This window comes from Buceros rhinoceros, unplaced genomic scaffold (genome assembly GCF_000710305.1).
Source record: "Buceros rhinoceros silvestris isolate BGI_N320 unplaced genomic scaffold, ASM71030v1 scaffold11240, whole genome shotgun sequence".
Classification (NCBI taxonomy): domain Eukaryota; kingdom Metazoa; phylum Chordata; class Aves; order Bucerotiformes; family Bucerotidae; genus Buceros; species Buceros rhinoceros.
In genome coordinates this window covers 8742-21602 of record NW_010389045.1, presented here as the reverse complement: position 1 = coordinate 21602, position 12861 = coordinate 8742, and the positions used below count along the sequence as shown (strand labels likewise).

General features: G+C 37.4%; 1 protein-coding gene across 1 annotated transcript in view; it reads right to left on the bottom strand.

Annotated features, from left to right (window-relative positions):
* The window catches only part of LOC104490350 (tyrosine-protein kinase Fer-like), a gene marked incomplete at its 3' end in the record, with an annotated part of 33366 nt that extends 26488 nt beyond the window's left edge, over positions 1-6878 (bottom strand). Inside the window, exons 1-2 of the mRNA XM_010132623.1 lie at positions 6782-6878; positions 2158-2415 (exon numbers count right to left, since the gene is read on the bottom strand). Coding sequence (XP_010130925.1) covers positions 2158-2364 — 207 coding nt within the window. The remainder of the gene's footprint in view (positions 1-2157; positions 2416-6781) is intronic.
* Positions 6879-12861: the final 5983 nt, after the last annotated feature.

The window sequence follows — 12861 nt, the reverse complement described above, 5'->3', positions numbered from 1 at the left end:
AATGCCCATGTCACTGAATAAAACATCCTAGACTGAGCTAGCTATATGAGGGTTAAGGGTTGCTTATAACTTATAATGTTAAGTATCCTGATGCCAATGCCCCTTTACTGTTCTAGACCTAATCTGCTGTTTCATAGCCTGAAGGAATTGCAGGACAGTTTCGCTACCACATAAGAGCAACTACAGTAGGGCTGCAATAGCAAGAATTATTAGTTACATCACCAATAATTCTATACAAAACTTTGGGATCCAGCAGTAGAAAGCTTGAGGAAAATACTTCTCCCCACCTTAGGCTAATGACAATGCTTTAATGTGTATTTACTGAAACATCACAACTTAAATAGTGTCCTAGTTTGAGTTAGAACAGAGCTAATTCTGTTCAGTGACGTTACTTTTCAGCTCAGTCTCTTCTACATGACAGCACTTTCTGAAGTTAACAACATATTTTTGCAGTGTCTCCTAGAAGTGACAGCACTTGATGTTCACCGTTACTACCAGGGGCTGCTGTGCAGAAAGGCTCTTGCTGATACTCACTCCTGTGCTGACCGAGGTCACTGCTAAATCCTGTTTGTCACAGTGGGGGTGCAGTCAGTGACAGACCACACCCGTGGGGAGGAGCAGATGGGACAGGTGACCCTACATTCCATATATGTTATATTTGGTATGGAGCTGAGCAAGGAGCACTCTGTCCGTTCTGCCTTTGATCCCAACCTGTGCTTTCCTGAATCCAGTTCCAGAATTCAGCTCCTGAATTTGGTTCCACCAGCCACCGAGTCCAGTCTGGGACTTCCCCAGTGCCTGCCCGCAGCCTCAGTGGTCTTGATGACCACCATCAAGAGGCTTGGGTTCACCGTTGGTATTGTCTATATTTATGTATATATCACTTTACTGTTATTATTCTCATTAAAGCAGTTTTAGTTTTCTTTTCCAATTCATAATTTTCTCACCCTTATTCCCTTTCTCTTCCCCTTAGGGAAGGGAGGGGATTTGCCTAGAGGCCGGCCCAGCCCTAAACCTTGACAAATATCAAAATCGCTAACAAGCTGTGTATAAGAAACATAACTGGCTGAAAAGCATTTCAAATACCCCACCAAAACACCCAGATGAAAATAAAAGGTAGTGTGTCAATTCACCAGACTTACTGAAGAATTATTGTGAGAGAGGGAAGCAGCAACAGAATTTGTTATAGATAAACACTGCGCAGTGTTACTTTTTGGGGCAGCTGAGGCAGCACAGCTTTCGAGTCACACACACCACCACTTTAACCCAGTATAAAGACTGCTGCACGAGGGGCAATCACGTTCCTAATGCTATGCCATAGCTAGTATTCAAACAGCCACTCCATAAACCCACCACATAAAAACTGCTTTGTCTAAAATTTAACTTGACCCAAAAAGGGTGTTTTTGCGCAGAAGAGATCAGGATTCATGCCAGACTGAAGGGACTGTGTAACCACTGCTACAGCACAAGGGCCGAGAATTGAATAAACCATTAAAACAGTTTTCTCTAGTCAGGAAGGAATCAGAGTCAGGAGTGAAGCTTACAAACAGGTTAAATAGGAAATTTTCCTTCATCAGTACCTTTACGGGACTTGCTCTAAATCTGAAAACTAATAATTTGGGGGAAGGACAGCCTTATCTTTATAAAAAGACAACGGTTACTTTAATTTAGGTACAAAATAACATCACAATTACAAGAAACATCCTGAATTAATGTTTTGCTTTTACAACACACGCTGCAGTGTGAATAACAGCTGGAATACTAGGCTTTGCCTCAGTTTCCTGGCATTTTTCTATTTCTGTCACAAATTCTATATAACATAAACAATGATTCCCATTTAACTGCCTTAAAAGAAAAGCTTACTATAGCATACTCTATTTTCAAAACACTAAACAAAGTAGCAGACTCAACCTAGGAACCTAAAATACTGGATTTCAGAATTCAGTATTGATTCTAGCTTAATTACTATTTTCAAAGCAAGACTGGAACTTAACTATGACATATTCCTCTGAGGAACTAAAAGAGCCCATTTAAAATACTTTGGCAACAGTAACTCCCAGGAAGCTGAATGAACAGGAATCCAACTCAAATGAAAACAAACAAAAACAGCACTGTTATTTCCAAGGATATTCCAAATTCAAGATACTTCAATCTTACCTTGGACACATTGCTGATATAATCCAGCTGGCAAGTGCTCTCTTTATCTACTTGATTACAAAGATTCTGTAAAGTGGAGGCATACTCCTTGTCACTTTTTACTCGCATTACCATAAATTTCTTCACTGTTTCCAGCAGTCGTAGTTCCCAGTCTTGCAGTTTTAATAAAGCATCATGAGAATACTTCAGGTCACTTCCAAACCCCATTTTTAAGGCACTATATACCGCACAGGGGAAAATGCAGGATCCTCACCACATCTGAAAGCAGAGAGGGAGACATGGCTCAAAAGAAAAACTTTTAGTGTGTCAAAGAGCAACTATTGATGTCTAAATCCTGAAATAACTTTTCTGTAAGATTAACCACATATATACAACTCCTCAAAATAAAGCAAAAGGCTGGCCAGAGCACTGTTTCGAACATCCATCTATGACCAGAAGAGACCTCAGGCCCAGAACTGTCCAACAGTTTCCATCTGCAAAATATACCTCCTTAACTTAAAGTGTAATTATGAGGAAACACATAAAAGCATATAAGACAGATACTAAAGAAAAAATCACATATTTAATCAAATTAATTATACTTATTTTATCAAATAAGTATAGCTGACAGTATCTCCAGACAAGAACTGCCAACTACACTGTTTCACTTCTGGTGCCAGAAGCATTTGTTTGTGGTGTTGACTGTCAAAAAAACACAGAAAAATCCAAATAAAACATCAGCTGTCAGGTACTGCACTTGTGGGAAATGATAACTAGTTAGAAGCTAGTTTGCTCCTAAACATTGTGTTAGCAAGCCATTGAATTTCCAGATTCACCTACCAAAATTCAAAAAATATTCCATACCAGGTTACCCATGCAACCTTTCACTGCCACCCTGGGACTCACAGCAAGGCAGAATCCTTAAGTTTACAAGATTTTCCCCTAAGGCAGCCTACTCTTACTGTACCAGATGGATACCACTTTATAAACAGATAAGAAATCCTGCCTTATGATATCCTGTAACACAACTGCAGGTCAAAGACACCTGCTTGAGCTAGCCCTGAAATACCTGTATCTGAATCTGATGCAGTCACATCATGGAAGACCTGAACCCACACAGATGAGTAATTTCCACAGACTTGCATTGGTTTTGTAATGCGGACTGAATCCTCTTTACCATCTACGCACCAAAAACCTCTTCCTATACTAATCACCTTCAAAGTAGATAAGACAAACATATATAACCTGCAACTATAGCTCTGGACCGCAGTGAGCCAGTTTGTGTACTGCTTATTCACTAATTCCTGCAGTTCGGCCAAGTCTTAGCTCTCTTGAACACAGAAATATCATTTTCTTCACAGGTTTTAAATTGTCACTTAAATTAGCAGAGTGTTTTGCAAACATTAACAGATTTATCTTCCTAACAGCCAAGAGGCGAAGCAGGACTAACAATCTTAATTTTACACTGAGAAATAATGACAACACAGTATCTGCTAATCTGGTACGTACAAGGCTTAAAGACAGACTTTTCAGAGTCTCTAGCATTCTGAGCACATTAAGTATCAAAAAAAAAAAAAACAAAAAAGTTACTGGCTTCAGTTACCACACAAAATTTCAGAATATTTTTGCAAATCAGAACCTAGAGCAATCTCCCTGAGCAGCCTGACTCCCAGGACCATTCCTTCCTCCCTGCAGTTCCCTGCCTTCATTATCTATTCCAGTAAGTTATGGAAACAAACCTCAGCCACATGTTTATTCTCAGAACATAAACCATGCTACATAATGAAAGAAACAAAGACCCTATAAAGAAAATAAGAATAGTGCTATGTTACTACGCATCTGTACAATACAGACAAGTCAAGGTTGTATGCATAACCTTAAATCTACTGAAAGCTTTCATATGCTCTTCAATTTGAAGCTGTGTATTTTAGCCAGAATTCTTGTTCACGGCTAGGAGCTCAGTCATAAAGAACAACAGTAAGTAATTCATACTGGCTGTGTTTATAAAGGGTTGACTATGTCATTATTAGTTGTACTAATGACAACATTTTCACAGTTAAAATTTAAAAATAGTCTTGCAAAACTCCTAATATTTTAGTAAGACGAGAGAAATAACTCTTAAAGCACCTACTTACTAACGTGACTGGAGATGCATTTGTGGTTTTTTGACGTGTTTTAGACCTATACCCACTTTTGTGACTAAGATTATTTTCCTTCTAGCACATTTTAGCACACTACCTAAATATCATAGCACATTAGCTATAAGAAAAGATACTAACTTTCTCTTTTTATATTTCAGATCCTGAAGAGATGGGAACTGAATCTCAGGATGGAGTCTGGCCTTATGTCATGGGTGAAGTGCTGGCTTGCTTGCTTTTACTCTAATCTGTCTTTTAGTGAGAGGCAGGAAGACAAGAGAGGGAGGAAATATCTTCACTGCATGCTATTTCAGTCTCTTTCTACTGACTCACTGTGGCCATAAGATTAGGAAAATCGAAAGAACAGAAGATCCAGGAACATCTCACTCCAGTCGCCCTTTACTAAGTAGTTATTAGCTTTTTTTCCAGTTACACTATTAGATGCCCGGGTATGTAGACAAAAATTGTACACACACTGGACTCTAGTCTTCCATTTAAATTATTCCATCAGCCATGATAGAAGCAGCATAGCAAAAACTTATTTTCAAAAATTAATTACTGTGGAACCAATAGGAGATATGGGGCATTTGAGACACAAACATACTTTCTACTCCAATGTTGAACAGATGAAAATATAGCATGGATGATATCCTAGGAAAAAAAATCATTCGCAAAAAAACATGGGAGAATATTTCATCTTAAAGAAAAAAAAACAGAGATGGCATCACGTTTTAAAGTAGCTAGATGGAGAACTGAAGACAACAAACACATGATATGCTGAATTCATACATAAACAAAATCGTCGGAAATTGCTTACTCTTACTGCGAAAAGATCTTTCCTACTTCTGGCAGATACCCATACAGTTTTTCTCTTTTTCCACACATGAATAATGCTTGAAAAATTTGACATGCCAGTGAAGTCTCAAACTGAACTCTAGCATGTTTTACAAAAGTAATAAAATTCCAGTGGCATCAAATAGGACAAAGATGTTTCAGCTAGTTTATCTTCTTTATTTTTAAATATTTTCTATATATATATATATGCGCTACTATGAAAATTCCTGGATATGCAAATTAGCCAATCAATATTTGGTAAGCTTTAGCAGTTAAACTGTGTCTCAGAGCCAATTCCAAGCAAGTAAGACATACTTTCTTTTTAGAGTCACTCTCAAAATAACAAACTGATTACTGACAGGAAGGAAACACTCAATGTACATTTAATAATATACTATGAAAGAGCAACCAGACCTTGAATAGTTCTAAATTTAAGCAGTTACTGAAGATGGTTTGTGACTTGCCTCAACAACCACCACTACAGCAGTGCAGTCAGATTCCAAATGAAACAATGTTAAATTTTGTCAGTACGACAGAGAGAAACTTCAATGACAATCACATAACTCTTCGATACTGTAACATCCCCCTCAGCAAATAAAGCCAATATTCCAGCAACAGTGGTTATCCTGGATTCCAGCAACAGCTCCGAAGAAAGTAGGTTTTGTAGCCAATCTACATTTAATTTAAAGATTGCAGTCTGTTCCTGACACATGAAAGTGGTCATACCATGTCACATGAACAGTCCTGTGGGTCTAAGGACGACCAAAATCAAGTAAGCAGGGAAGAACAGAACACGTATATAGCAATACTTCCCCAGGATGCTCCCCTATCCTTATAACAACTGCCTCAGTTCCTGATCCCCAGGCATCAGTTCAAACTTGTGGTTTCATAGTATCAGTGACAAGGTAGGCAACAGATAAATCACAAGCTGAAAATATGCCTGGCCCCCAGTTAAATTCAGAAGAGGGAAGTGCACAACTGGACCCTCCAGAAGGAGGAACACGGAATGGGCACAGTATGCAGACAGCATCACACTCACTCGTGATCTGCTGTCAGATCAAGACATGCATTGGCTACCAATCACTTGGTATAGCTTATGTTTTGTAGACTCTTTCCAGAAACATTTAGAATACTGCAAATTCAGAAAAGGAAAAGGGCTTGGATTCAGGAAACGAATCCTCGAATTCCAGGCTTCTGCACTGACTTTAAAGCAATTTTGTAACAGCTGATCAATTTCTGACCATCTCAGCTTCTGAATGCGAGGCTTATAGTAGTTGTAATCCATCAAAACAATGGAATAAATTATTTTTAGCTCCATTCACACCTTAAAAATAAGCTACAGTGTTAAAACAATTGAAATTTCTACTAGTGTAGGATCTACTCCTGGAATGTATAAGGCCATAAAATATACATGCTTTACCGACCATTTGTTTACACTAACCCTATATTTAGACTCTTATCTACATATTAACTAAATAAGCATTCGATGCAAAATGCATGGAACATCAACTATCTGCATTAATGATTCCACAGAGCTATTGCCATCTATAAACATCCGAAGTGGTAATCTAAAGATAGCCTGATTGTTTTAAAACTGGTCTGAAATAGGCCACTCAAGGTAATATAGGAGCTTATCTTTAGGAAGGCTTTTCTGCAAAACACAGCTCACATACCTTAAAAAATTTTCCTCAAGAATGATCCGTGGTACACTCCTCTTTATGTCAGCAGCTAGCACTTCTGATTTTCACTTTCTGAAATATACTTTTATTTCTTGGGAACTCTGTGAAAGAAAAACACACCATTCTTTTTAAATTTTTTAGAATTTTACAACACATTGCAAAACTTAAACTTACATAAACTGCTTTGCATCTTCAGATTATTATCAGAAGACAGATTTTTTTTTAAAAAGAGGCAGAGTTCAAGAAAACCAAAAAGCATGGATCTGAAACGACTGCAGGTAGTAGCATGCTATCATTTCATACACACAGTTCTGAGAGAAAAAATATTTTTTTCTCTTCACACATAAACGAAGTTGGTTTTAAGGTCTTGGAATTTCTTATGACACAGTGTACTGTAGCCAGAAAATTAGATTATTTTATTTATTTATTTATGAACTTCACCACTGATAAAACAAAATGGAATTTGATTAATAAGGAAAACAAAAGCATGGAAGACCAAAATTCATTATATGAAAGACAAACTTAAGAGCAGTATTTTCACTGAATTCTAAGAAAACAAGCAGCAACAAGGGAAGGGACCAATCAAGACACAGAAATCTCTTCTATGTCTCTAATTGCTCAATATCTAGAAATTTAAGAGGTCAAAAAATTAAGACTACAGCACTACAATTCTAACCTGTAATTCTGGACTGCAATCTAGGTGAAGCACACTGCAACAGAAGGCTGGATCTTTGAGGTTTTATATTAAGAAAAATTTATCTAAAATAAGAAGAAACAGGTTTTGCATATTGCTTACAAGTGGAAGGTATACTGTACAAGCTACATCTGGGCCAATGCTAAGTGTTCACTCACAATCTCATACCAGAATGTCTCACCTGAAGTTAAATCTTTACATGAAACATTCAACATTAGTGAAGCAATGTCACTGCAATAAAAGACACATTAAGCAAAACTGAAAGACAGGCAGTGTGTGTAAGAGTAAAGAAAAGAGAACTATATTCAAGATCTCCATTATTTAAAACAAAGCACTAATCATGGACATGTTTATAAAATCTTATGAAGGGATAGTTTTACTTCATATTCGAGCAGACGTTAGTTAGTTTTCCTTTCTGGTTGTATAGTGACATTCTAGAAACAAAGTGCTGCCTAATATAAATACAAAACTTCCATTCTGCATGACCAAAAATAGAAAAGACTGTAAGTGATGCTTACATTCAGTCACGGCAAAGACATAGCAGCTATGCAAGCAGATATGAAAGAAGAAAAAAAAAAGAAGGCTAGAAAGATTACAAAACCCACCACATTTTTAATAGCAGATAAAAAAATAATTGATACAAAGCCCAAAAGTCTTCACCAGCAAAAAATTACAAGCCAGAGCAAAATATTATAGTAAATTCGGCCCCCAGCTATGCAAGCAGATATGAAAGAAGAAAAAAAAAAAGAAGGCTAGAAAGATTACAAAACCCACCACATTTTTAATAGCAGATAAAAAAATAATTGATACAAAGCCCAAAAGTCTTCACCAGCAAAAAATTACAAGCCAGAGCAAAATATTATAGTAAATTTGGCCCCTGTCCTCCCATCATAAAAACAAACCACTTGGAAACACCAGAATATCACTGCACAGAAACACTATTTTTAACCCCTTTCATGGTTCAAATGAGACTCATGAACGTAAAACACTTGCTACCACCAGCATCTGGGCACATTCAGATTTCATGTAAACATTAAATAACTCACGATGGCACAATGAACCCCTTCTGAAAATTCCATTATTAAATGAACCAAAAGATTGGAGCCACTTAAACACAAATTGTGTCCCTCCCATCACAAAAACAAACCACTTGGAAACACCAGAATATCACTGCACAGAAACACTATTTTTAACCCCTTTCATGGTTCAAATGAGACTCATGAACGTAAAACACTTGCTACCACCAGCATCTGGGCACATTCAGATTTCATGTAAACATTAAAGAACTCACGATGGCACAATGAACCCCTTCTGAAAATTCCATTTATTAAATGAAACAAAAGATTGGAGCCACTTAAACATAAATTGTGTCTTCTGCTTTCTGCACACAGACAAAAAGCACACCTTTGGTTTTTCAAAGAACTACTCTATCACATATGTTAGAATGGAAAACTTTGTTTGTCAATTTAAAAATCAAACGCAAATCCAACTTTTTTTCAAAATTCCAATTACTACTGACTTTTTATCTATGTGCATATTTTCATCTGCATACAGGACATTAATAAAATTTAAAACCGGTAATACAAGTCCAACACTGATCTAATTGATAGGTGTACACTAGCTAGTACACAAAAGCATAATAAAAGCTTGCCAATGAACTACGTAGCCATCTGTAAGAGAGCAATAAAATATTACAAAATTCCTGTTGCTGTTTCTGAGCTCAGACAGTATTATTTGACAATCTGTTACAGACAGCTTGCTACCTCATCGCAGTAAACCACTAGGATAATGAATTAAAAAAGGGTAAGCATAGAGCAGGAAACCTAGATGATCTGGTTTTTTTCTGAAATTACTGCCGAGACAGTCAAAGCCAATCCCACACTAGATCCTCTCTAGATGCGTGATATATAAGACATTCTCTCAAAATGAAGCATCGGTGGAGCATCTAAAAATATCAAATTAATAGCAAGAATTCAGCATAGCCAGATACTATTCAGCTGAAGTGTTAAAGGCATCAAATACAAAATTGCCAAACTACTAATTGAGCAAAAACGTAGTCTTAAGGTGACCTAAGAGGAACGGACACTGGAAAATAGATTCAATTTTTTCAGAGCTTGACAAGACAATCAGCAGAAGCACCAGAAAGACAGTCTGACTTCCATACCAGGCAATGTGGTTAAAACCATACTGAAGAACTTGTAGACTTGAATAATAGGAAGGAAGGTTTACAGGAAAATCATGCTCCACAACTTGAAGAGTTCTTTGAATACATCAAGGAACCTGTGGATAAAGGTGTTGGAAGTGGTAGGGAACAAAAGACTTCTAAAAAGTTTCTGCTGATGGCTCTCATAGGAAGCTATTACAGAATATCTTGCACGGTACAATTTGAGGCAAAGATGCACAGGGCACAGAGTCAGAAACCTCATCAGAATCTCTGCTAGGTCTTGGGATGCTGTTCAGAATGGAACCGTGCATATCTGTCATTTCACATGTCATCTGTGCTTAAGTTTGAAAATTATATAGAATTATTATGAGCAATCAAAACTGACACATCATTAAAAAACTTGCAGAAGAACCCCAGAATACTGAGCAACAAGCATACAGAACAGCAGATGAAATTACATGTCAGTAAATACAATGCAACACACTGGGAGACAGAACTCTAGGTTATTTAATGACACTGCCAGAAAAAAGTCTTGTTAGTCTCTGAACAATCATCTTCAAAAACATTTGTTCAGTGCTTTGAAGTGGTCAGGTTACCAACCACTGAGAATATCAGACTTCTTTTTCTTAATGAAGTGCAGAGAAAACAGAGTGTTCTTACACCGCTGACACATCAGTGGTGTTCCTATACCTTCCCATTATTCTATCTTATGAAGAATGTAAAGCACCAAAAAGTATAAGTAATACTGATCAGAGCATCAAGCAGATGCTGCACAAAGTAAAGGAAATTTTTGAGCTCACAGATCAAAGTATAAAAAGAAAAAAAAATAATGACAGCACAAAGTAACATGGTATGTCAGATGCCTGAAGTGTTTCCCGGAACATGAGAACATCAAATGAAATTTTAAAAAGTCACTCTTAAGTACTGCTTTGCCTAGTAAATAATTAAATGTGAGCATATAACATCTAAAGACATTTTTGAGACCAAGAAACAAACAGGTCCAAAAATTATTCTAAAAACTGATGAAAATACAGATCTGTTGAACAGCAGAACTTCCATCTGAAGATGTCTCTCAATTGCAAAATAAAGATAGGAACTACTACTCTATATTTGTGTCAACAGCCCCTTTTTTATCTGACAGTAGCAAGACGATCTGAGCTAGATGGATTCACTTCATCATGGACAAACATCCTCACACACTGCACTCTCATTCTCTTACCCTTGCAGCTCTGTGAAGACTGCAGTTTTTCCTAGAAGCTTTTGCAGCTGTGATCTGATTATAAGTATGTGCAGATAAGAGGTGAGCTTCATCAGAGAATAGGATTTACACTTGCCAGTATTACAAGGAAAAAGAAAAAAGCCACAGAATAAAGCAGACAAAAGCCCAGAAAACAACTCTCAGACCTTCTGCCTAGGATTACAGAATTCTTGTAAGCCAAAGATTGGATTACAACAGTTGAAAATTCATTTTTTGGATATACAAAGTTTTCATTTACCCATAGGGATTCTTTTCATATGTGCAATGGTAGTAATAGACATGATGGAAGTAAGTCACTAATAATCATATAGGTGTAATGCTTGTAACCTAAAGACAACATCTAATTTTGATCCCTTCCACCAAAGAACCACATATACTTTCCTCTGGCGGAAAAATTTTTGTCAAGACTCAGTCTTCTCAGGGTATCTGAATTATTATTTCACTGCCCTTAGTTTCTCAGTGACCAAATCTCACCTTTCCTAACCCACAACTGAGGAATAGAAGGAAGAACCTAGCCACTTCTTTGCAACCAGAATATCATATTTTTGGCTAAGTAATTATAATTCTTTTAATCTTTCATTTTAAATAATTTTCTAGACCACTGCTGTCCTCTGAACACTCTCCAACTGGTCCCCATCTCACTTACAAGTTCAGAACCTTAAACAATGGGGTACTGTAAGACACAAAAACTCTTAGAAAAGCAGAGAGATTACTTCAAATTATTTTAAGCTCCTGGCTGAGTGCTTTAACCTCTTCCCAAGAGCATGATACTGTTTATTTCTTAGTTTGCCATCCGAAAATTCCAGGTCCTTTTCCACAGAACTGCACCTTACCTTGTTTCTTCTCCCATGCAGTCCAGCCTACAGACAGCACATTGCTTTTGTGCAGTGACACCCTGCTTTGTTCCAGTTGATGTCTTCCATATGCCAAGATTATTCTAAACAGAAATCTCATTCTCCACCACACCTGCAGTTATTCCCAGCTCCCCAGGGCCTGAAAACTCCCTCATTATGCCCTTTATTTTATCATTTCAGGCCTCCTGTGAAAAGTATGCAATGTGAAGAGCTGCCACGTGGTAGTGAACCATGCGTTAAATGCTCCTTAGGCACAGTTACTCAACCAGTTTTGCTTTCATCCTGTAGAAGTTTCTATCTCACAGATGCAGGTAGATAGCAAGGCAGATGCTGGCAACTGAATCTCACAAGGCAGAAGAGTGCAAGAAGAGGAAAGCAGCTACAGGTTAGGAACAGCAATGGCTGCCTGCCACAAATCGCACTCTGCGACCGTGCCTCAGTGCTGTGTTCTTAATAATCCTGAAAAAGGCAGTGCGGCATACAAAACAACAAACACATACACACCTTACTCTCAAGGAGTAAACGCATCTAGTTTCTTGTTACATTGCGGGTGTTTACACATAAAGAAAGCTTCCCTTCCTGTATTTCTCCAGGAACTAAACTTTCGTTAACTCAAGTTACAGGCTGCAAGAAAAGCAAAGAAAAGCACAGCCTCAGCAGAGAGTATCTGACCAACAAATATTCACTCAAGTCTCAGCTCTGCAGCATTGCTACATGTACCTCCTCAGCAGATCTTAGCAGAAGAACAGGCTGAGAAGGATAAGGCTAATAAAAACAATTCTCAAACGGCAGGCACTGCACTCCAGTATCTCCAACGCTGTTACAAGTTCTACCAGCTAAAGGAAAGGAACGTCCTAAAATTACAAAGAAAATCAAAATGCTAAAATGACCAAAAGTTGGCCAAAACTTGAAAAAAACTAAATACAAAAATAAGTGATGTTTAAAGTGTATATTATATAGTGTGTTAAAGAAACTTCTGAACAAACAAAAACAACAAAAGACAACTGAAGTACTGCATTTTCAAGAGACTTCTTGCCTTAGACGAACGGAAACAACTGCTAAGAAAAGTGGCAGCAAAGACTCAACACCGAAATAAAAAGTAGC